Genomic DNA, 23,561 nt, shown 5'->3' on the forward strand with positions numbered 1-23,561 from the left:
TTTCAAAAATAAGGACATTTCTAAGTGATTTCAAACACTCAGAAATAGATAGATAGATAGATAGATAGATAGATAGATAGATAGATAGATAGATAGATAGATAGATAGATAGATAGATAGATAGATAGATAGATAGATAGATAGATAGATAGATAGATAGATAGATAGATAGATAGATAGATAGATAGATAGATAGATAGACCAATGTCCAAATTTTAACAGCTTACAATAATTGCATCACTTCTAAGTTGAACAGCAGGACATTTGCTTTCATGTTAAATGAAAAACTTACAATTTATAATTACTATAAGGATATCAAAATAAAAATTCAGACCCCACATTAGGAGCTTAGTGCAACAAAATTGTCAGTCATTACTGAGATTCAGATCATAACATTTTGACGCTTGATATGTCCAGATGTTTAATCATTCTCCAGAGAATATTTTTTTCAGGTGCTCTATGCTGGAGCAGTTGTGTTGCTCTGCTTTTCTCTTTAAAATAAACCAAACAGTAATATAGAGTTTGCTATGCAGCTGCAAGCAACCCTAATGTCTTCTCTTCATTTGTTTTTTGCTACTGTTTACATAGTCATTTTCACCCTCTGTGCTGCTCCCTCTCTCCTGCTTTTCAACCACCATCTGATTAGGTTTTGAGAATGACATGGTGACACTGGTTCTGTCTGTTGGTCGATGTCAGTCTCTACGACACCTTGCACTGGGAAGAAACTTTGCCATGAAGTCCAGGTCTGGTAAACATTATACAATTATCCTTTTGCTCTGTTATCACATTTTGTCTTGTAATCAACTCATTAAATTGATGTATATCCACAAACCTTTGCATGCAGAGAGAACCTTTACAGAGAGAACACAAATCTGTAGCTACAATTTGAAGTTGGAAACGGCAAAATTCACTAAAAACAAGTCACACCGCCAAAAATTTAGTTCAAACTGCTTGGTATCTGTCAAGCAGATAGAACACTACATCTAGATACACTGAACAAAAATGTCAACACAACATGCAAATGGTCTTCTTCTCCGACTTAAAAAAATCTTAAAATCTCATTGATATTGCTACAGAGTTAAATTTAGTGCACAGAAAGTTTTCAAGCTGTTTAACTGGCAACAAATCTCGGCCAATTAATTAATCCACACCCTGGTTAGGTGTGGCTTTAAAGGACACTGATCAGAAAGTGTGACAGTACACAGGCACTTGTTTGACTACTGACTATATAAGTCTAAGAATGCCTTAAAATGTAACTTTATTCAAATGGCATGATGCCACAGATGATAAGGGAATTTACACTGGCCCTTTGTGGTCATGCTCCCACTTTTCAAATCCTCTTTTATTCTCAACTTAAGTTTGTATTAAATGTTGCTGATTCTTTGTCTTTCTTTTTTCCTGTGTTATTCCATGCTATGCACTCTCTCTGTCCACCAGGGCTCTCACTGATGTTCTTCAGCGTATAGCGCAGCTCATTCAGGATGAAGAGTGTGTAAGAGACATTTTTGTTTGCTTTTAATTGCATAACTAGGAGTCACATATATTGGAGTGTCCATATATGTATATTCAGGGCGGGTCAAAAGTAGGCTTACATTTAGTAGGTAGGATTTTGGTAAATCAACCACCGAACCTGTGCTTTCAAATTTATTTCTTATGCGATAAATTGCCTGGTGTGAAGGTGGGGGAGTTTTAAAGCCTCCTTGCCATGATGTGCGCACCTGCTCAGTATTTTCACATTTCCAATACTGCTTTAGTATCCACTTTCTTTGCTCTTGATTTTATTTGTATGCCATTGCTCACAATCCCAGTAAAAAAAAAAATTTAAAAACAACATAAAACTCAAAGCCAAAATTGTAATAAATAGTGAAATAACATTCCCAAAACATGAATAAGTTATATGGAATACTGGTTTGGAATCATTCTTTGGATAAATTAGATCTAAAAGGTGAAACAAATAGTGAAACAACTGTAAGCCTACTTTTGGCCCATCCTGTATACACACTATACAACTTAACAAGTTTATCAGACCACCTGCCATAAAAATGAGAAAATACAAATATTTTAGAAATCTGTCAAAAACCTGTTTCAAACTAAAAAATTTTCTGTTATTTGTTAGGAAAATAACAAACTGGAACAACTAGATAGTCCTTATTCACATATATTAACCAAAAATCTTGATAATTTGTTTGGCCTATATAACAGCTTGTATTCTCTCTGACATTGTTTTTATGTACTTCTCCACAGTCCCTTTTTTTATTGAGTTCCAGATAGTTTCTAGCTGTTCCAAGAGAATTGCTTTGGATGAAACTTTTGTGCGATCTATTTTTGAACTCAATAAATCCCAGATCTGTTCAGTATGATTCAAGTCTGGACTTTGACTTGGACCTCCAATCCAGAAGGGATTAAATGTTGCACCAAGATGCTGTAGTAGACATTCTTGTTCATGACACTATGAATTTTAATTGATTTGCCCATGTCGTTTCCACAAATGGAACCCCATATCATCATGGAATCTTAACCGTGTTTCACTGTGGGGTCAGTGCATCTAGCATCAAAATGTTCTCCAGCTTTTCTGCGGACATGAACACGATGATGCTGACCGAAGAGTTCAAACTTGGACTCTTCCATCCAGAGTAGTTTCTTCCAGTCATCTATAGTCCAGTGTTTGTGCTCCCTGGCCAATTTTAGCTATTTTTGGATGTTTGCAGGCCTCTATAATGGCTTCTTAGCAGCTATTCTTCCCTCTAAGCCTTGTTCCTTCAATCTGCTTATAGTCATTCTGGAGACTTTCTCAGATTCTGATCTAGAAACATTAATGAAGATCAGCAGTGCGCTTCCTTCTGTCTCTAGTATCTTGAGGTACCTGACTGTGTGCTTCAGTTAGCTTTGTTTTCGGCCTCTTGGTGAATTTTGTAAGTACCAATCTCTGCAATCAAGTCCAAGGCATACTTGACCAGCACTGTGAGAACACTTTGTCTTCCCTCTTTGGCTCAAAGACCATCCAGCTTCATGAAGTGCTTTAATTCAGACTCTGTCTTCCTCAGTGAGTTCCCTACGCTTTACCATTTTGAACAGGAGGGAGGAATTTCAAACTCAATTCACGTTTTTATACCCAAATTTAAAGTCAGAGATTAATCAAGAATGACATACAACCACTAAAACACATTTTTCTGTTTCGGATTGCAAGCAAATAACTGCAATGTGGCATCTCAATCAAAATGTATTAATGTACTTTACTTTTTTTTCTGCTTTTTTGTAAAACAGTAAATTTGAGAATTCATGGATAACAACAATAATTAGATTTTTGCATTAAAGGTATAATTTTGATTTAAGAGCTTGCACATGTTGGCCATTACAGAAACACAAAAAATATTTTGGTAATCAGCAATTTAGGGCAGTGGTGGTAAAATCCTTACACTGGGTGGTGGTCTGATAAATTTGTGAAGCACTGTACAGAGACAGACAGACAGACAGACAGACAGACAGACAGACAGACAGACTGACATTTGTCACATTTCCAGAAGAACTATAACAAATCTTTGACAGAAAAATGTATGATTGTTTGCAGCCCTTGCAGTCTCTATCAGTGTGTGACTCCAAGCTGAAGACAGGGATGCACATTCTTCTGAGCGCTCTGGGTGGCCATGCTACTCTGGCTGAACTGGACATCAGTGGAAACAACATTGGAGACAATGGAGCAAAAATGCTGGCTAAAGCCCTGATGAGTAACACCAGGCTGAGGTACACACACACACACACACACACACACACACACACACACACACACACACACACACACACACACACACACACACTCCTTGTTATCCCAGCCAATCCCACTATACAACAAGACATCAACATCCAACTTGAATCAACCCAACTCAAACCCACAAAGTGTGTCTGAAACTTGGGTGTCGTGATCGATGACCAGCTAACCTTCCAGACTCATGTGGCCTATGTTGTTCGCTCATGTAGATTTGCCCTGTACGACATCAGGAACGTCTGGCCCTTCCTTTCCGAACATGCAGCACAACTCCTGGTCCAGGCTCTCGTAATATCACTCATTCACTACTGCAACTCCTTCCTGGCAGGCCTCCCTTCATGCACAGTCAAACTTCTGCAGATGAGTCAGAATGCAGCAACATGTCTGGTTTTCAACCACACAAAAACAGCATGTCACCCGCTGTTCAGATCACTTCACTGGCTTCCAGCAGCTGCCCGCATAATATTTAAAACTCTGACACCTGCAATCAAGCAAGCTCCCTCCTACCTGAACTCTCTCATTCAGGTCTACACTCTCTCTTGCTCACTATGCTCAGCCAATAAAAGGTTCCTGATACAGCCACCACAAAGGGGTGATCGATAGCTAGACTCTTCTGCACTGTGGTTCCCCAGTGGTGGAAGGAGTTACCACACTCTGTTCGATCTGCGGAGTCCTTCTCAGTCTTTAAGAAAAGACTAAAAACCCAGCTCTTCACTGAACACCTTTGCACATGACAGACAAAAAGAATAATAATAATAATAGTAATACCATTCTGTCTGCACTGCCTGTAGACACCACAGTCCTATTATTACACTTGAACTTGTTTTATGGCACTTATCAAGGTTGTTTTCTCCTGACTAGATCCTTACTTGTGTTGTATCTGCTCTCAGATGTATCTTGCTTTGGATAAAAGTGTTTGCTAAATGAAATTGTAGAATTGTAGAATTCTTTAGATCTGGACTTGGCTCTTTAGACTTTCCCTGTTTAGTGCTTTTGGCAAATTGATCCTATTAGAATTGACTCAGAGGAGTCAGTAGCTGTGGTCAATTGTAATCATTCACACTAAGTTAAGAGGCCATGCCACTAAGACTTTTGGTTATGGTGACCAGCGGGGGTCAGCTTCAGGTGGTTCAGTAATCCGAGCTGGGCTGATTGGCTCTCATAATGTGTTGCATGGATAAATGTTTTTAAAAAGTCCTGACCACTATTCAGAGGTTGCAGGCAGAGCTGTACGCTTCTTCCTTGAACTGACCTTTCTCTTTCTCTTTCAAGGACCTTGACATGGGACAGAAACAATGTATCCGCCAAAGGTTTCCAGGATGTGGCAGATGCCTTGGAGAGGTCATACATGCACACCACACACACACATGCACACACACATGCATATACACAATGTTAGACAAGTGACACTAAAAGTCACACAACAGTAACAGTTTATTCATCTTAAAATTCTAAATTCTAGTTGCAGTTGTAGACTGACATTGGTCAGGTGCGTGTCTAGATAGTGCTTGCTGGCTACAATTATCAGTTCACACTTTAAATGATCACTGTAGTGTGAGCTAACAGTTTTAGTTTGGTTGCTAATCAAAGCCTGCTGTGCTAGTTACCTCTGGATAATTTAGAGACCACTAAATTCTGCAGTCTATGAATTACAAAGCTCCTGATGTCCTAATGATTGATCTGTTCTATGATCCAAGTTATTTGCCCTGAATGTAACATGAATGTGTGCATCAACCTCATTGTCCTGTTATTTCCCAATGTCTTGCTAGTGAGCATTTAATGGATTTTTACAGCTGTTTCTCTGTGTAATGATAGCTTGAACTTAAATCACTTCTAAACTTTCTGCATTGAAGATTTGGATTAGATTAGTTTCAACTTTACTGTAGCTGCACAGAGTACAATGAAATGCAGCCTTTGCACATCCCAGATGGTTTGGAAGCAGGGGTCAGAGTGCAGTCAGCCACTCCACGGCCAACAGTGGTAGATTAGAGATGCAAGGCTTCAGCCATAAACCTTCCAACTAGTATTCAAATTGATTCTTAAGAAAAATAATTCCAACACAATCACGACGACACTTGAGGGAAAATCAGACAATCACCAAAGTTCAGGATTGAAGGGAAGGATGAATGTTTATACAGAATTTCAAGGCCCAAAGTGATGGACAGAATGACTGACAGACCAACATTGACATGACTACAATTTTAAAGTTAAGTGTACTTTTGTGTTCAGTTGCCCTCTGTAAAGTTGTATGGATATATATTTGGATGACGGAGGTCTTTGTTGTGCAGAAACTTCACTCTGCAGCAGGTGTTTATGCCCCTGGCTGATATCACACAGAGTTACCGCAGCAACCCTGATAAAACAAAAGAAGCTCTGAACAAGGTAAGTGTGAATGGCTGTGTTTAGCTATTTAAATGTGACAAAAACACCCATTCTCAAAAGTATAAGAAAAGGTGAATGATTTACTGTATAAAGAAGATATTAGTCATTGTTATAGTTGTTATAATTCTGTTAGAATTGTTAGAATTATTACTATAATTATGTTTGTATTCAGATTCAGCAGTGTTTAGTCAGAAATAACCAGATGCAGTCTGATGGCGTGGATCTTCAACCTCAGGTGTCTAAGACTCAACAATCTGAAAAGGTATCAGAATTATTATACTACTGATTACAATAATGCTGATAAACTCTAATGTTTGTAATAGAATAAAGGATGAAAGAGCTGAAATACCATGTTTCTATGACTGTAAGTGGAAGATATTTTGTTCTAATACTCAAAACTTCTACAATTAGATTTAAATCAAAATTAGAGTTTGATCAAATTTACATATAAAAAAGTTTTTCAGTTTGCAGTATGAATCTACTCTTAATTCTATTTTCTTGCTATTAGAATAGTGTACTCCTAACAGTGTGGAGCACAGTCAAACATTATACATAATATACAAGAACATAGCAAACAAGCAGAGCAAAAGCAAAGCAGATAGAAAGTTGTGTGGGGGACACTCCTGCTCTGCAGGACAATTAAGACGTGTGAAGAACAGAAAAAAATCAAAGCTTAAATTGAGACGTAGTGTGTTATAGATTTATCTTACAAACTGAATCTTATCCTAGAAAAGGTGGAGCTCACTGAATTTTGAAACTATACTGGCTCCATGTGCCAGTTTTTGTCGTGGTCTGTATTCAGTTCTGTCTGTGTCTATTGTTTTCCGTTGTAGCTGATCCAGGGTATGTGTCGGCAACTAGAAGACAGCCTTCAACGTTTAAGCCAATGTAACATGCAGGAAGCCCAGGCTGACATCCTGACAGCACATGAGGTGCTTCAAAATGCCAGGGATTCTTTCAAGGTAATGGCTGCATGTTTTGAAAACCTTTTGAATCATTCAATTTTTTGCCTAGAATGATGATATACAATTTAGGTACACATATGTAAACTCCGCGGACATTTTATTATTTATACATGCAAAATCTATTGCTAAGTAATGAATTAGTCAGCTATAAATTCTGTCTCTACAAAGATATTGCATAGTTCTGACTGACACTGTCAGACAAGCATTATTTCAGTCAGTATGTTTATTTTTGAGCTAGTGGCTGTGATGTGGAATGCAGTATAATAAGACATGTTTACAGTTTGTTGTCAAACATATGAGGGGGGACAATGTCAGAAACTTAGAAACTCTTTCAAAATACTGAGTGCAGATGCAGACCTTCATTAATTTAGATTATATGAGTGCACTTAGTAAAGTGGCCAGGGACCGTAAGTGATGCTTTGTGCCATTAATGTGTTTGTTGACTTTACTTGTACAGCTTCTTCCCTCACTACATGAGGCAGGCTGGAACTGTGCCTCTGATGCAAACTTGGTGAACAGCATCCTCGCTGACACTGCTACTGCACTGACCAATGAGTTCACAAGAAGCTTACAGGTACATATTAAAATACACTGGCCAAACCTCCACACAATATACTGTTGAAAACAAGATTTCAGGCATACATAGACTTGTTTATCTATTTTAGAAAGAGCAGAGTTCCCACTTCACAGGACAGGGATCAGACTATGTCTATAGTTCTCCCTGTTGTCAGTGTGTTGGATAGTTAGAGTTTATTTATTGCAGCCATTCTCAGACCCATTACACAATCCTGTAATCATTTCTCTCAAAGACAGCACAAGCTAACATGACATTAATACTTTTATATCTGCCGTGTTTTTTGTCAAGTCATTTTACATGAGAAGTGTGGGCAGAAGTGGACAAATTCAATATGATAAAAATAGTAATTTTGCTGGGTTTCTGAAAGGTACAGAGGATTGCATAGCTCAGACCGCTCCCTGTTTCAATGCAGTAAGAATAAACTCAGCTGATAGATACTCATAATACACAGTGGCAAGAGTGTTTCTCCTCTCATTCCTTCAGCAGCTACACATGTTTCAGATAGTGACAAATGGAGAGAACAGGTGCAGCATGATGCGCAACATGATGTGCAGGATGATGTGCAGGATGATGTGCAGGATGATGCGCAGGATGATGTGCAGCGTTGCCATTCTGCTGTGGGGCCTATTTGCATTTTTTTTTTAAACCAATCACAGTAGACATGGGCAGCCCTAATTCCAGTCTGGAGTGAGGGTGCTCCTGCAGAATGGTGTTGAAGTGAATTGTTTTGGTGAAGTTTTTGCATGCGGACAGGTGATCACTGTCATTAGAACGGTTAATCCACTGAAAGAAAAAAAAAGCAGCTTATTGAATGTCTAAATCTTCATCAAAACTTGCCTTTTCTGCATTTAGGTTCCTGTTCTGAAGTTGTTTCTGGTGATTCATGCAAAAAAAAAAAAAAAGTTTTTTCAGTGATTTAGCCATTTTAGTCCTGTATACAAATGTTCCACCAAAATGATTCTACTGTCACGATTTTGCAGCAATGTTGGTGCTGTTGGAGCATTCTTCCACCTGTGGTAGAATGATGATGAGGTGCAGTCAGACTATTCTCCAGTGCAGATACAGAGAGGTTTTGTCATGAGAAACTTGCCCTGAATGTGTCTAAAATAACAGAATGAAACACATTTCAAAAGGTGATGGAGAGATGCTAGTTTAAGCTTGGTCTTGAGGGAGGACTCTTTCTTGACGGCTTCAGTCTTGACTCAGATGCTCTTTCTTGGTCATACTTAGAACATAGTCTGTGTATTACAGGAAATGGCTCAAGACCTGATGAGACATGCAGAGGTAGTGTGTCCACAGGTGGACCAGCGTTCCAGTGTGTTTGAGTGTCTGTTAGAATGTGTGTCAAAAAGAAGCAGACAGACACACATATTCATGAAAAGCACTCTGGTGGAAGACGCAGGTCATATCATCAGCAGCAAACTGCGGTAAGACTACAACATTTCCGTCTTTAATAAACCTCATTTCCTCCAGATCCCATAAATAAGGACCATATTAATAGATTTATTTAATCATTATACTGCACATTTATCAATGGAAGTGTTATGGGAGGACCGTAATTACAGTTTTTCTCTGTCACTTTGGTACATTTCTCAAATCATGCTCGACATTTGCAAAACAGGAAGTGCATTTCTGAAAACAATTTGTACAAACACCAAAACGCCATGGATTACCTGCAAAAGCCAGTCTCATGCTCAAAATCCTTAGTTCATCTCTCAAAAGTAAATATCTGTGTCAGTGAACATGTCAGTGGCATCAGAATGACAAGTCCTTGTGTCATTGTGTGGATCAGACAGTCAAATTGTTTAGTCATGTTGTCATTATAACAGTGTTCTCTGGAGGATGTTCTGATGTAAACTATGGCTAAAGTTTTGATGACAATTACTGTAAATTGGAAGTTACACCTTAGTGTATGTGGGAGATTGATTGCAAGAGACTGGACAAGATTCACATTTATGCTTTTACTGTTATAATTTGTTGACAGACTACATCATTGTGATCCAGAAAGTAAAACAGTGCTGCACAGCACAAAGAAAAAACAAAAGTAGAAATGTGAACATAAGACAATGTCCTTAGGGAAAACTGTACATGCAGTGCTGTAGGAATTACATTGCAGTCTTTCTACACCTGCTAACGTTCCTGTCTGTTGGGCCACAAATTCTCATCCACATCATAAATATCTTCTCTTGTGTCTTTCAGCGATTTCAGAAAACCCTAATCCTTCACACATTTCCCTTAGTTAGAGAAAGTCAAGATTCACCTGGAAGCAATTTACCAATTCAGGACAGATTTAGAAAAAAAGTCTAATGGAAATGTATAGAAACATCCCTGACATATTATGACAACTTGTTCAACCATTTTGCTTGTAAAGACTTAAGCAATGAACTAATGCCTAAATGTTGTGGGGGGTGAGACTATTCAACAGAGACCCATTATAATACATTTTGATCAATGTGATATAAGCAATTGATAATGCAGGAAACAGCAGAGAATTGTACAGAATCATTTGCATGGATGTACCAAAGAATTTGGAACTTGTTCAAAGAAATGAGAAACTGCTTTTTTGATGTACACAAGTGAAACAATGATGTGAAGATTGAACAAGTATAGTTTTGAGAATTTCAGTTCTGATCTGAGAAATGTACCAAAGCGGCTGAGAAAAACTGTAAATACTTGACAACTAAATGAACATATTCTTTACTGGGATGGCAGTACCTTGCTCACTGTAAACCTAAGACATTTAAACTGAAAGCTATATGAAAAATTTATTTTTTCTTTCCCTGTTGATATTTAAATACAATTAAGGCTCGAAACATGTTATTATTTGCTCCATTTTGTTTATGTAGCAGGAGCAAGAAATATCTTGACTAAGCAGTATAATTCACTTCATTATTACAAATGGTGGTCTGTCAAGAATTATAAAAAACCAATTACAAAGGCAGTGTAACTGAATTACATTACAGTTTACAAGGATCTTTGGTCTAATTTTCTTTGTTAAATAACCAATAAAGATAAACTAAAGTTGAAAAAGTGAGATTTTGGTGTGGTAGACTTTCCCCCAGGAGGTTTTTTTTTTATTTTTTTATTAACAATCTCTGACACAGTCACTGCCATGCTAAAGGCATGTCTTTATATGTTGAGCTGATTTGTATATGCATTACTGACTAATTTTTTTCACACAAGTTAGCTAAGCAAAGCTAAGACAGTTTGGATGGAACAGACAGACAGATAAATGTCTGATACAATGGATCATTGAATTAAATTTGTAAAATGGTATATCCAAGTCCAGACAGAAATACATGTACTGAAACACAATCATGCAGTTATTAATTATCCAATATACACTTTTATTACTGGAAATACTCAGCCATTGTAGTTTTCATGTTTACTCTTCAAACTGCTGCAAGGAAGCTTGATTTTCTCTGTTATTTTGTTTGATCCATGCAGTGAACTGAGACAAACACTGAGTGTCACTCTGGCTGAAAGCATTGCAGAACAGATGCTACAGGATCTGACAGCGGCGCAGGGCAAAATGGTATATATGTGTGTTTCATTGTGTGCTGGATTGTGAGAATGATTACCGCACTCCACGTATTTTAAATGTATTAAATATTATATGATAAAAAATATATATATTTTTTGCTGTCTTGTGTGCAATCGAGATTTCTAAAGCAACACATAAAATGACAAACGGGGATATCTCCTAAAGTATTCGCTTCAAGTTTTCTTGAAATCACCAACAGCTAGGACTTTATAATGATTACAATTACACAGTTTTAGGATGCATATTTTCTAAAATAGTATGAAAAAACACACATCACACATTTTATTCATGCTCTGTATTTAAATTCATATAATAATGATGACATAGAAATAATAACGATGATGATAGTAATAATAGCTCTATTTGAAGAGCGCAGTTCATATTCATATGTAACTCAAAGTGCTTTACAACAGAAAAAGAGAATACAATTAAATTGAAACATACAAATGAAGAATAAAATGCAAGAATTGATAATTACAGTCATTAGTAGATCTAATACAAGAAAATTACACGATACGATGTAAAAATGACACAAATATAAGCCTTTAAAGTAAATTAAAACTGAATTAGATCCTCTGGCCTCCTGTGGAAGACAGTTTCTGAAGTGAGGGCAGATGACACACAATGCAGCATCTCCATACATCTTAGATCTGCTCTACAGAACGTTTAAGAGACCAGAGTTAGACAATCTTAGGTATTTAGGAGAGTCAGGAGTCAGGAGCTGGTCCATCAAGAGACTTTAAAATAAAAGCATGTCCTTAAAATAATTCGAAAATCAACAGGAAGCCAGTGAAGAGGCTTTAAAATGGTTTAATGTGGTCTTTGTAGCTCATTTTGGTGATAAGATGTACTGCACAAAGGTTTGTGACATCCACATATGTATGTGTCAATGACACAACAAGGCAGTTTGTCAACTGGACGAATTTCATCAGGTCAGAAAGAAAGGTTAAACTGTGTATCATCAGCATAGGTAAGGAAATCAAAGTTTTCATCCAGATAATAATTATTTATATGTTTCGTTATTTACTGTCTAGGATTGCCTTATGAAAGAACATTTATGCAATACTCAGAGAATCACCATCCCAGAGCTGCTACTGGTCGACAGTGACTTCCCAACTGATGATGTAAGAGACACATCCGTCTATCTTTCCATTTGTTCTGTTAGTTACTCGCTGTCTGTGTAAAATTGTCCATTTTTATTTTTCTTTATGCTTATAACTATATATTCCCTCTATCACCAGTACAGCCCAGCATTTTGGAGGAATGGCTTGCACTCCACAAACCTGAGGCCTGCTCCTTCAATTAAGAGTAAGACACAGGCACCTTTAACATATCCAGAAATGTCTCTTCCTCTCTCTCAATCTGAGTTCACCTGAGTTTAGTTACATTTATATGCATTTTTAGGTGAATGCTTTTCCTGCAAAAGCCATTGAACACAATACATTTTCTGCTGTAATAATAATTGCAGCTTTCTAAAGACACAATAAAAGTAAAACATGATTTAACAAGACAAACGATTCTATGATTCATAAATGCATTGTTCATTACTGTATTCTTCATGTTAGCTAATAGTTGTCTATTTATAAATCCAAAACACATGAAGTGACATTAACTGTAGTTTGGAGCATTGCTTGTTTCAACCAGATGACTCTAACAACAATATTCACACCCCCGTTTGGCCTTAGTGTGGAACCAAACCAAGGCCAAACACAGTGTTAACTCTAGAGAAATGTTTCTGTCACTGAAGTGTCAGACATCTGAAGCATAGTTGTACATACAGTCAGGCCCATAAATATTGTGTGACTGACACAATTTTCCACATTTTACCTCTGTACACCACCACAGTGGATTTGAAATGAAACAATCAAGATATGCTTTAAGCGCAGTCTTTCAGCTTTACAGTTTTTCTCAGTCACTTTGGTACATTTCTCGAATCATCTTCGACATTTGCAAAACAGGAAGTGCATTTCTGAAAACAATTCGTACAAACACCAAAACGCCATGGATTACCTGCAAAAGCCAGTCTCTTGCTCAAAATCCTTAGTTCATCTCTCAAAAGTAAATATGTGTCAATGAACATGTCAGTGACATCATGTAAACTATGGGTAAAGTTTTGATGATAATTATTGTAAGTTGTAAGTTACACCTTAGTGTATGTGGGAGATTGATTGCAAGAGACTGGACAAGATTCACATTTATGCTTTTACTGTTTGTACTGTAATTTGTTGACAGACTACATCATTGTGATCCAGAAAGTAAAACAGTGCTGCACAGCACAAAGAAAAAACAAAAGTAGAAATGTGAACATAAGACAATCTCCTGAGGGAAAACTGTATGTGCAATGGTCTAGGAATTACATTGCAGTCTTCCTGACGTTCCTGTCTGTTGGGCCACAAATTCTCATCCACATCACAAATATCTTCTCTTGCGTCTTTGAGCGATTTCAGAAAATCCTAATCCTTCACACATTTCCCTTCTTAGAGCAAGTCAAGATTCACCTGGGAACAATATCGCTATCTCTTCCAGAGAAGACACTTTGTACTCCCCCCCCGCCTTTTTTTTTTTTTTGTCTTTTCTAAACAGCAAATAATTTACTTTCTTTGCTTTCTTTTCAGCTGGCATTTGTACTCAAATTTTCCTTTTCCTTTTTCCAGCTGCTGGCTTCATGGTTTTCTATAAAATGTGAACAACCTTTATTCAATAACAACAGCTGAAGTCAATGTACCACAAAACACTGTGTAGCACAGAAACAATGGAATTTATTTAGCAGTATTTCTTGTTTTTTTATGTAAAATAAAACTAATAATAATAATTAAATCAAATTAGAAATTCAGTGTAGTTGCAGTGGAATCAAAATTATTAATGCTCAGTTATCTGACCTGGAAATACCTGTCTTTAATCTCAGAAATAATTCCATTACTTCCTACATTGCACTAATCACTAGAGGACACTTAATATGTGTCAGGCTGTATACTAATGGTTTTTCAGTTAATGGCTATTGTTATTGATATATATACAGATATACATTTGAAATCATTTAACAGCAAGAATTGTTAACCAAAGATGAGAAGTTAGATAATTTGGCATTATTTCCTGAGAATTTTTGCCTTGCAGTAAGAAGATCCCCAGTTCTGCATGGAGTTTGCATGTTGTCCCTGTACATGTGTGGGTTTTCTCCAGGTACTCTAGCCTCCCACAGTCCAAAAACATGCTGAGGTTAACTGATAATTCTAAATTGTCCGTAGGTGTGAATGTGAGTATGCTTGTTTGCGTCTATATGTAGTCCCGTGATGGACTGGTGACCTGTCCAGGGTGTCCTCTGCCATCAAACTATGTGAGCTGGGATAGACTCCAGCCCCCCATGACCCTAATGAGGTCATGGGGGGCTGTGTCAGCGGTGTATAGATAACGAATGGATGGATGGATGGATGGATGGATGGATGGATGGATGGATGGATGGATTATTTCCTGAGCATAGTTTGTTTCTGTTTTTTATGTAATGTGCAATTACTTATTACAATATACCAATGTTGCTGATACTGTTTTACCAATGGAGGGGCTAAAAAGGTCAAGGTGTCCAAATGGGGGCACTTGTTTTATGAAATGTTGTACTTCATGATTTGATTTGTTAGTGAAATGGTATTACAACAACATATTTAAAGCTGTAATACCAGAGTACTGCAGCAATCCAGTAGGACATCTGAGCTCAGGTATAAACCTTACCCTCCATCATGATATCTTGTCCCATTCTGTTCTTCATGTGTGTTGTGCCATGCAGAACCTCTCCGTGGCAGACACACAGTGCTGTTTGGCTAATTGGAGCATAGCCTGTTTACTTTCACACCAGTGACTTTCACAACGGGAGAGAGGAGATGTGGTGAAGATGGAGGAAGGGATGATGAGTGAAGAGAACAAAACATCGGCTCACAAGAAGACAGAAGACAGGAAGATAGCTTTGAAGGAATTAATAACACCAGTTGATAAATAAAAATAATAAATTTCATCATGATTTTTCTGTATAATTGTGTTTGAAAGATGTGGGTCACAAAAAGAACTAGGTCAATATTTTATGAACCATTCTTCCATCTACATTTGAGAGTTCACCGGTTTGCATTTCAAAGGCCCTTGAAATATGCAGACCAACAGGTGACCTTCAAACTGAAAGATTAATAGGATTTCATCCTCTTGTCTTGTGTGAGTGACTCTGTTAGGTCTATGTGGCAGACTGCTGTACAATATAACTGCAGCATCCTCTGCTTCCTGTCTGTTTTCTCTCTGCCTGTCCTAGATTTACATACATGCAGTGCATTCCATCAAAATGTGTGCTTAGTGCATGGGCTGGATCCCCAGCCTCTCCCCCGATTCCTCCCTCTATCCCTCCACTTTCATCATCTCTCTCTCTGTGCCTCTCCTCTCATCAGTCATATCCTCCATTCTCAGGTCTTATGGATGCAGACTGGGAGCAGCAGACCAGGGACATAGAGGCAGAGAGAGGTGGGGGAGGATTCGCTGGCGAGGAGGACGGAGGAGGAGGAGGAGGAAGGTGTGGCCTTCCTTGGTTGCTGCCAGCAACCCCACTGTCACTCACAACCCCAGACCCCTCCCCCTCCACTTCCCCGTCCCCCTCCCCCTTAGGACAGAGGGGGAGGAGGCGGAGGGAGCGGGAGGTGGCGGCAGTGGATGCTGCAGAAGCAATATCAGGAGCAAGAGGAGCATCATTCATTCCTCCTCCCAGCCTCCCCCTCCTCTACTCCATCCCCGCTCACGCTCCAAACGAGGGGGCAGTCGGCCGCGGAGGCTTACACCGACGAGAGACTCCCTTCCCCGGCTGCGGCCTCAGCCCAGGCCACCTCCCCGGCTCTGGATCTCCCGTTTCTCCCATGGAGCCTCTACCCACCCAGGGACAGACTCTAAGGCACTACACTGCCTCACGACCACGGCCACGACGCACACACACACAGCCTCCCTCCTCCAGGCCTCAGGTAAGAACACACACATGCACACATACCAAGGACTATACACATAGATTATGAGTAAACATGCAGAAATCATGGAACACTTGTGTTCCGTACATAGACATAAATAATAATGCAGAACCTACACATTTGCATTAATACACACATAGTGCGTGCAGGTGAAAAATCTTCTTCATAAAGGCATATATGCTCAGTATGAAATACAGTGACAGTAGAAGGTAGAAAGCAGGATGCAGGAACATAAAGATAAGAAATAGGATGAAATGAGACATGGATGAAGGATAAATGTACTGGGAAGCTAACTACGACTGCAGAAGGATCTCTCGAGAAACATAACCTCTCTCTGTCTCTGTTTGTATATATGTGTGTGTGTGTACATATATATATATATATATATATATATATATATATATATATATATATATATATATATATATGTATGTATGTATGTATGTATGTATGTATGTATGTATGTATGTATTTATATTCTCATCCTCTCTCTCCCCCTCTCTCTTTCTCTCCATTGCTCCCTTGCTTGACATTTCTATGTTGCTGTAGTAATAATGGTTGCCATATTTATCTTTGCATTCTCTTGCTCCATGTAGTGATGCTCTGTGTGTGTGTGTGCGTGTGTGTGTGAGCGCATGTGTGTGCGTGTGTGAATGTGTGTGTGTGTGTGCGTGTGAGTGAGTGTGTGAATGTGTGTGTGTGTGTGTGTGTGTGTGTGTGTGTGTGTGTGTGTGTGTGTGTGTGTGTGTGTGTGTGTGAGTGAGTGTGTGAATGTGTGTGTGTGTGAGTGAGTGTGTACGTACGTTTTGGGAGTGGTGTTCCCTGGGTTGTTCCCAATGCTTACTTCCCTCTCTCTCCCTCTTGGGAATGCTTTCGCTGAGTCAATTATTCAGTGTTTAATTTAAATTAATGCTGGTGTCTTTCTCTGTTCTGCCACTGTGTAAATGAAAGAGAGGATTTCTTTTCATCTGCTGTGACCTTGTGTGTGTAAACTATGTGTTATGTGTGATTTCTTAACTTGAGGATACACATTTGCTGTTTTGTGCTGTATAAGGTTGTGTTGTTTTTCACAAACCGAACCAGCACATTAGTTTCACTTCTCCTACAGTCGGTGGTGTACAGTCTGGTTCTGATCCATCACCTCTGTCAGCTAGTAATGAGTAAGTGTGGGTCCTCAGTGGTTAGATTTCATTGCAGTTTTTCTTGTTTCCTTTGGCTTAATTCTCTAATGATAGCAAAATACTTGAAGACAATATGCAAAATGCTTGACAGAATTTTTTACTCGTGCCTTACAGAAAGGACAATTAAATTTACTATATTAAAAGAACAAGCTGCACCATAAAAATTAAATGCAATAGCTGACATTCAAATCTTTTATTTTTTCGAGACTTAATATGTCCATTTTTATTTTTGATGACAAACTCAATCCTTTTTTGCCTGGAGGATACCGGTGTTGCACAAATTCATGGCCAGTCAGGTGATATGCCTGGCCAAGACATTGCTTTCACTTTTTCCTACTTTAGAAACCCATGTGTGACTTTAGCAGTGTGCTTTGGATCATTATCATGCTGGAATATTCCTGTTCTGACAAGTTTCTGGAGTTTCAAACATGCATGCCAGCAATGAAGGATGTTTTTTTTGGATGCTATCCATAGATGTCATTGGCATTTTGAACTGTTCTTTACACTGTCTGAGCTGTCACAGAAACTTGGATCCATTAATAATCCTTGTACCAAGCCTGAAGCAAATGCCTGTCTGGTTGTCTGAGGTAGATTGTGCAGTAGTGCATTGTCTTAGGTGACATTTTTGTAGGACAGCCACCGAGTCTGACTAGTGAAACTAAGGCTCATTTGTTATCTCTTGATTACTGCGTCAGTTGTGTTTTGATTGTTTCGTCGGTCCCCAAGCTTACTGTATTCTTTTTCAGTTGAGCAGTTTCTGCTGTTCTTGGATAAGTTTTTTTTTTTTTTTTTTTTTTTTTTTTTTTTAACCAATGTTCAAAGAAATTAGTCAAACTGGAATTCACAGGTGTACTCAGTTCAGTATCAGTGATGACAGGAGGGCCATTTGATCACAAATCATCAAATTTTTGCAACAATTTCTGTTTGACCATCTCTGATTTGCCTGAAATGGTTATAGCATGAGATATAGATATTTATTAAGATAGTTGTGACATTTTAGCTTGATATATCAAATGCTTTCCAATATATTATTATTATTATTATTATTATTATTATTATTATTATTATTATTATTATTATTATTATTATTATTATTATTATTATTATTAATATTATTATGTTACATATAGTATAATATATTAATATTAATTAAAAATATATTATTATATATTTTGAAAATGCTTTGTTTGATTGACAATTTCTCAGGAACTATTAAATGTAAAAACCTGAAACTTTGATGTCTTTCAAACATAGCCTCAGATTTCAATATGTGGAAAAAATATGATCAACGTGGGTTGACTAGCAATTTTTAAAAGTTTGGAAAATGATTAATATGTTAATCAAAATTTTCACAGATACCTACTTAAACTCAGTTTTGAATCATTTGACATTTAAGTGATTTTGCACAGGGGTTTACCCCATCCTGTGGTATACTGTAAAAGTCTGCCTAGTCCACATTTAATATACTGCTTTTTTTTTAACTAAGTGTTTTGGCCTTTTTGTTGGCTTTGTTTGACAGGTTAATAGAGAGGCAGACAGGGAAGCATGGAGAAGAATAGGGGGTAAACCTTCAGCAAAGGGCCGTGAGCTGGAATCGAACTGGGCTTATCTGGGTACCCATGAACTGCATATTTAACGAGAAGCTGTTGACCCTTATTTCGATGTATTTGTTGTCAGGTGAAATTCAACCTGAATTAGTGAATGGAGAGTTTCTCACATCATGGTTAAACTGATGGCATGTGCTGTCCAACTGACTTAGAGGTGCGACTCATGAGTTCTGTATTTATAAACCTTGAGGGTAACAATTTTTTAACATGGAGAGGCATGCTCACATAAACACTAGACAGGAGGAAGAGGAGTGAAGATGGAAGATGCAGAAGAGTACAACAACAAACACATGTTCAAAATGAAATAGGGGCCACATTAGTTGACCATGTAATTAACCTTCCAATGGCAGAGGCCGGTTCCTGGATGGAGCCGCACGTATGTTTGCAGAGACAACATATGTATTCACTTAATCTAGTCTCTCTTAATGCTATTCCAATTACAACCATGCTGCAGTACAGTACAATAAATGTAATATACTCTGTTTGTGAACTTTATTGTATAGGACTATACAGCAAGTTTGTAGAGGTGGCAGAAGTGCACTCTTTAGGCCTCAGCAGGATCCAGTGATCTGCAACATGGTCACTGTAAACAGGACCAGAAGATTTAGAGATATTACACTGCAGTTTTAGAGGACAATAAGACCCTTGAAGATATCACTTTTCTACAATATCGTAGAACTCTGACAGAGTGGAAGAGCTACAGTACGAACATGTACATGTTGTTCTTTTTGTACCTGCATGCCTATCAACTGCAACATTACAAACACCTGCCTAATATTTTGTAGGTACCCCCCTTTTTTTTCATTTATTTTTTATTTTTTTGCAAAAGTAGCTCTGAACAGTTACAGCATTGCCACGGTTCCCGTGGGTGTCATGTGCTGTCAGGGACAGTGAAAGAAGAAGCAGCATCTTTGGGTCCTGTAGTTTGCAGAGGGGTGGCTTTGTGTACTGGTCATGTTCTGAACACGCCAGCTTAGTGTGGTGGGAATATGATGACGTATGCTGTTCAGGTTCTGAAAATGGTGTGAGTACACTATTCCTATCATTGGGCCATGCAATACCCAACACCTGCTGACTATCCCCAACACCCTCTACATTGATCTAAAGCCAAAGAATAACAGAGGTTTTGTTAGAAATAAATAAAACATTTTATCATTATCTGGAATGATGCTAACTTCCACTGTATATGACTGACATCAGAAAATTGTTTGAGGCCCATCCAAGAAAGCTGATGGAGTTCTTTCACTATGCTCTCAATTCTTGAATCATATTGAGGAAATTAGATTAACTTTTAGTTGGTGTGTTAATGAAACACTTACATTGTTAATGAGATATATACAGTTATGGAAAAAATATTAGACCACCCTTGTTTTCTTCAATTTCTTGTTCATTTTAATGCCTGGTACCCCAAAAGGTATATCACCTGAAGAATACAGTGAACACGACAAAAAATACAGCTGATTACATAATACTTTATGTCCTATTTGACATGCTTAAGCTTAATTGTAGTCCCAGGGTATATAAGAGGCCATTTCATGTCACAAGCAGCACTGCACATGCAAAGGCCTGGAGTGGTTTTCTGCTTACATTCAAGCTGTAGCACAACTCAGAAGTAGTCAGCTCTCATATGATGCCTGAAACTAAAGAATTATGTGAAGCCACAAAGGCAAAGATCATGGCACTGCTGGAAATTGGCATGAGTGAGAGACAGGTAGTGAAAAAACTGAAGATCTCCAAGACAGCCGTTCATTACACCAAGAAAAAACAAGCTGAATATGGTACTACTAAATTGCTAGCTGGTCCCAGCAGGAAACGTTTTTCTACTCATCCGTTCCTGTGTCAGGAATCGTCATCAGACCTCCAGGGACCTAAAAAATGAGTGGGCACCGTTGAGAAATGTGGCTTGTTCAGCAAGGACAGTTTGAAACTGACTTCTGAAGTCACACGGGGCACTGAAGAAGCCCTTCATCAACGAAAGGCAGAGGAAAGCCTGGTTACTCTTTGCTGGGAATCACAAGGATTGGACTGTTGATGATTGGACTAAGGTTCTCTTCAGTGATGAATCCAATTTTCAGTAGATGCCCACTCCAGCCAACTTACTGGTTAGGAGGAAGCCTGGAGAAGCCTACAAACCAGACTGTCTTGCCCCTACAGTAAAACATGGGGGTGGATTAGTGACGATCTGGGGTTGTTTCAGTATAAGTGGAACAGGGCAAATGAACCAGGTCATGTACAGGACTACTCTTGATAACAGTCTTCTTCCATCAGCTGGAAAACTCTTTCCTGCCTCCAATGACTGGATTTTCCAACAAGACAATGCCCCTTGCCACACGGTCCAGGCAAGGTCAGTTAGAGCCTGAATGAAGAACCAGAACACTGGAACCATGCCTTGGCCTGCTCAATCACCAGATCTAAATCCAATTGAAAACCTGTGGAAAATCATCAAATGCAAAATGGAGAACCACAAGCCCAAAAACAAAGCAAATGTGTTTGAATTTGTGCAACATTAATGGGCTGCTGTGGCAGCAGAACAATGTCAGAAGCTGGTGGAGAGCATGCCAAGACGCATGGCTGCAGTCATCAGTAACGGTGGTTATGCAATCAAGTACTAACTCCTGTGTGTATCATGTGACTAAACCAGACAGAAACGAAAACATGGAATGCCTAAAAGCTGTGTTTTTGGCAGTAGGTCACAAGTATAAATACTGCTTGCCTTATTTGCATAGTAAATGCATTTGCTAATTGTCATTTAACTGTCTTACTGTGTTATATGATGTTGTATGATCTGAGAACCATGTTACGGTACCTTGTAAATGGTTTCAAAACACATCTAATTACAAAATATTGCCAAATAGTTTTCTGTATGGACAAAGTCTACGATCAACCAACCACAAAATGACGTTCTGAATGCTGCTTGTGAGGACATAACAGCAGCAGCATGTAGAGAATGGTTTCTCCATTCATAGTGATTCTTCTGCCAGTGCATTGGAAAGGAGAACTTTAGATGAGAGGTTCATGAGAATCTGTAGCCAAACAGACAGGAGTAATGGGATGTCCAGTGACTCCCAGCAATGCAACTTTATGTTACTACTATAAAAAAGTAGGGAAATACATTTTTAAATCCCTTTCTTTTAAGCCTGTTGTGTTTTTTTCTGTAGAATACTGTATAGATGGTGGGTTTATTCTTTATAAAGTTCAGTTAAATCTTTGGACGTCTCAGCTAACACAGTCATATTTTTTGTTTTGTTTTGCATTATGTCAGAGCAGAAACTTTTGTGCTACTAAAAGCAGCCTTTTTGCAATGGTTCTCAGTAGCATTGTGCTCAAATGGTTCAACATAAAACATTTATGGTGCTACAAATAAGAATAACCCACAGTAACACAGTGACAGTTTCAAAACCTTTAGAAATAATAGTGAAGTCAGATTTGTGTACAAGTAAGATTTAAGTAAATAAATCAAAACCATTATTGACAGCATTTTTTGCTTGCACTTTAGATCCCAATTAGTCATGACCAGAACAGAGGTCAGTCCTGCACAAAATGGAGGTCACTACCTAGTCCCTAAATTATGAAATTTTCTTTTCTACCGATGTTCAGCTAATGTTCTACTACTTCTCCTGTTCATACAGACAAACTGTATAAATGCACGGACTGTCTCCATTCACGCTGTGATGAACTGAAGGTCAATCATGGATGTTTTCCTGTGTCAGGAAGACCTGCATAGATTGTAGTCTTCTGCCACCTTAAAAAAAATGGATCTATTAAAAACAAGCATCATTATGTCAGGCAAGACATGGAAGTCATTTGGGAATCCATCAGTTATCCCTATTCACCCACTAATCACATAATAAGAGGATCAAGTGCCTTACGCAAAGAAAACTACAAGTGCACTCGAAGAGCGCAGAACTCTGCCAAGGACAATGCCCTATTTCAAAATGGTTATTAGACAAGGCAGTATCTCGCAAATTCATGAGAAAACCTTCAAACTGTACTGTATACAAATGAAGCAAAAGAGCAAGTGTTTTGAGGAAGATCCCTGAAAAATTCTGTCAGGTGATTCACAAAAGTGAGAAATTCAGAGATCGCATCTAGAAGACTGGTGTGGTTCAATCAGCAAAGGATATTGCTGCCATCAAATGCCATCAAATGCACATCATCAGATGCATATTATATCAATATTCCTGCACCTAGATCTCCATCATTTGGAGGAAGTTGATAATCAGAACTAAGGTTTATAAATCAGAGCTATAGATGGCAACATATGTAGCATTGATATTTGTTGTTGTAAACAGAAAAAACTGTGAAAACCTTTGATGCTGATGGACCAAGATTGCAAGTGATAGACAGATCAGGTGATTACTTATCCAGTACTCTCCAGTAGTGTGATAACATGACAGTAAAATTTGATGTTTTGGCTGCATTTTAACTTGAAATTAAAAAACTGAGCAATGACAAAAATAGACATTGGCTTAATATTTTCAACTGTTGCATTAGTAATTGAAGCCAGATGGCTCACACCAGCAAACAGGAAAAAGCTGCTTATCTGTAAGAACACTA

At 38.3% G+C, this 23,561-nt stretch overlaps 1 protein-coding gene across 2 annotated transcripts in view; it reads left to right on the forward strand.

Moving 5' to 3' along the window:
• The window catches only part of carmil2 (capping protein regulator and myosin 1 linker 2), an 85,525-nt gene that overhangs the window by 23,059 nt on the left and 38,905 nt on the right, over positions 1-23,561 (forward strand). For both annotated transcript variants that reach the window (XM_023281423.3, XM_055009231.1), the window contains exons 19-31: positions 647-743; positions 1,438-1,492; positions 3,569-3,741; positions 5,036-5,104; positions 6,052-6,145; positions 6,318-6,407; positions 6,979-7,107; positions 7,568-7,684; positions 8,939-9,114; positions 11,135-11,222; positions 12,266-12,355; positions 12,473-12,539; positions 15,672-16,213. In XM_023281423.3, the coding sequence (XP_023137191.2) occupies positions 647-743; positions 1,438-1,492; positions 3,569-3,741; positions 5,036-5,104; positions 6,052-6,145; positions 6,318-6,407; positions 6,979-7,107; positions 7,568-7,684; positions 8,939-9,114; positions 11,135-11,222; positions 12,266-12,355; positions 12,473-12,539; positions 15,672-16,213 (1,787 nt within the window). The remainder of the gene's footprint in view (positions 1-646; positions 744-1,437; positions 1,493-3,568; positions 3,742-5,035; positions 5,105-6,051; positions 6,146-6,317; positions 6,408-6,978; positions 7,108-7,567; positions 7,685-8,938; positions 9,115-11,134; positions 11,223-12,265; positions 12,356-12,472; positions 12,540-15,671; positions 16,214-23,561) is intronic.

Source organism: Amphiprion ocellaris, chromosome 3 (assembly GCF_022539595.1).
Source record: "Amphiprion ocellaris isolate individual 3 ecotype Okinawa chromosome 3, ASM2253959v1, whole genome shotgun sequence".
In the NCBI taxonomy this organism is placed as follows: Eukaryota; Metazoa; Chordata; class Actinopteri; family Pomacentridae; genus Amphiprion; species Amphiprion ocellaris.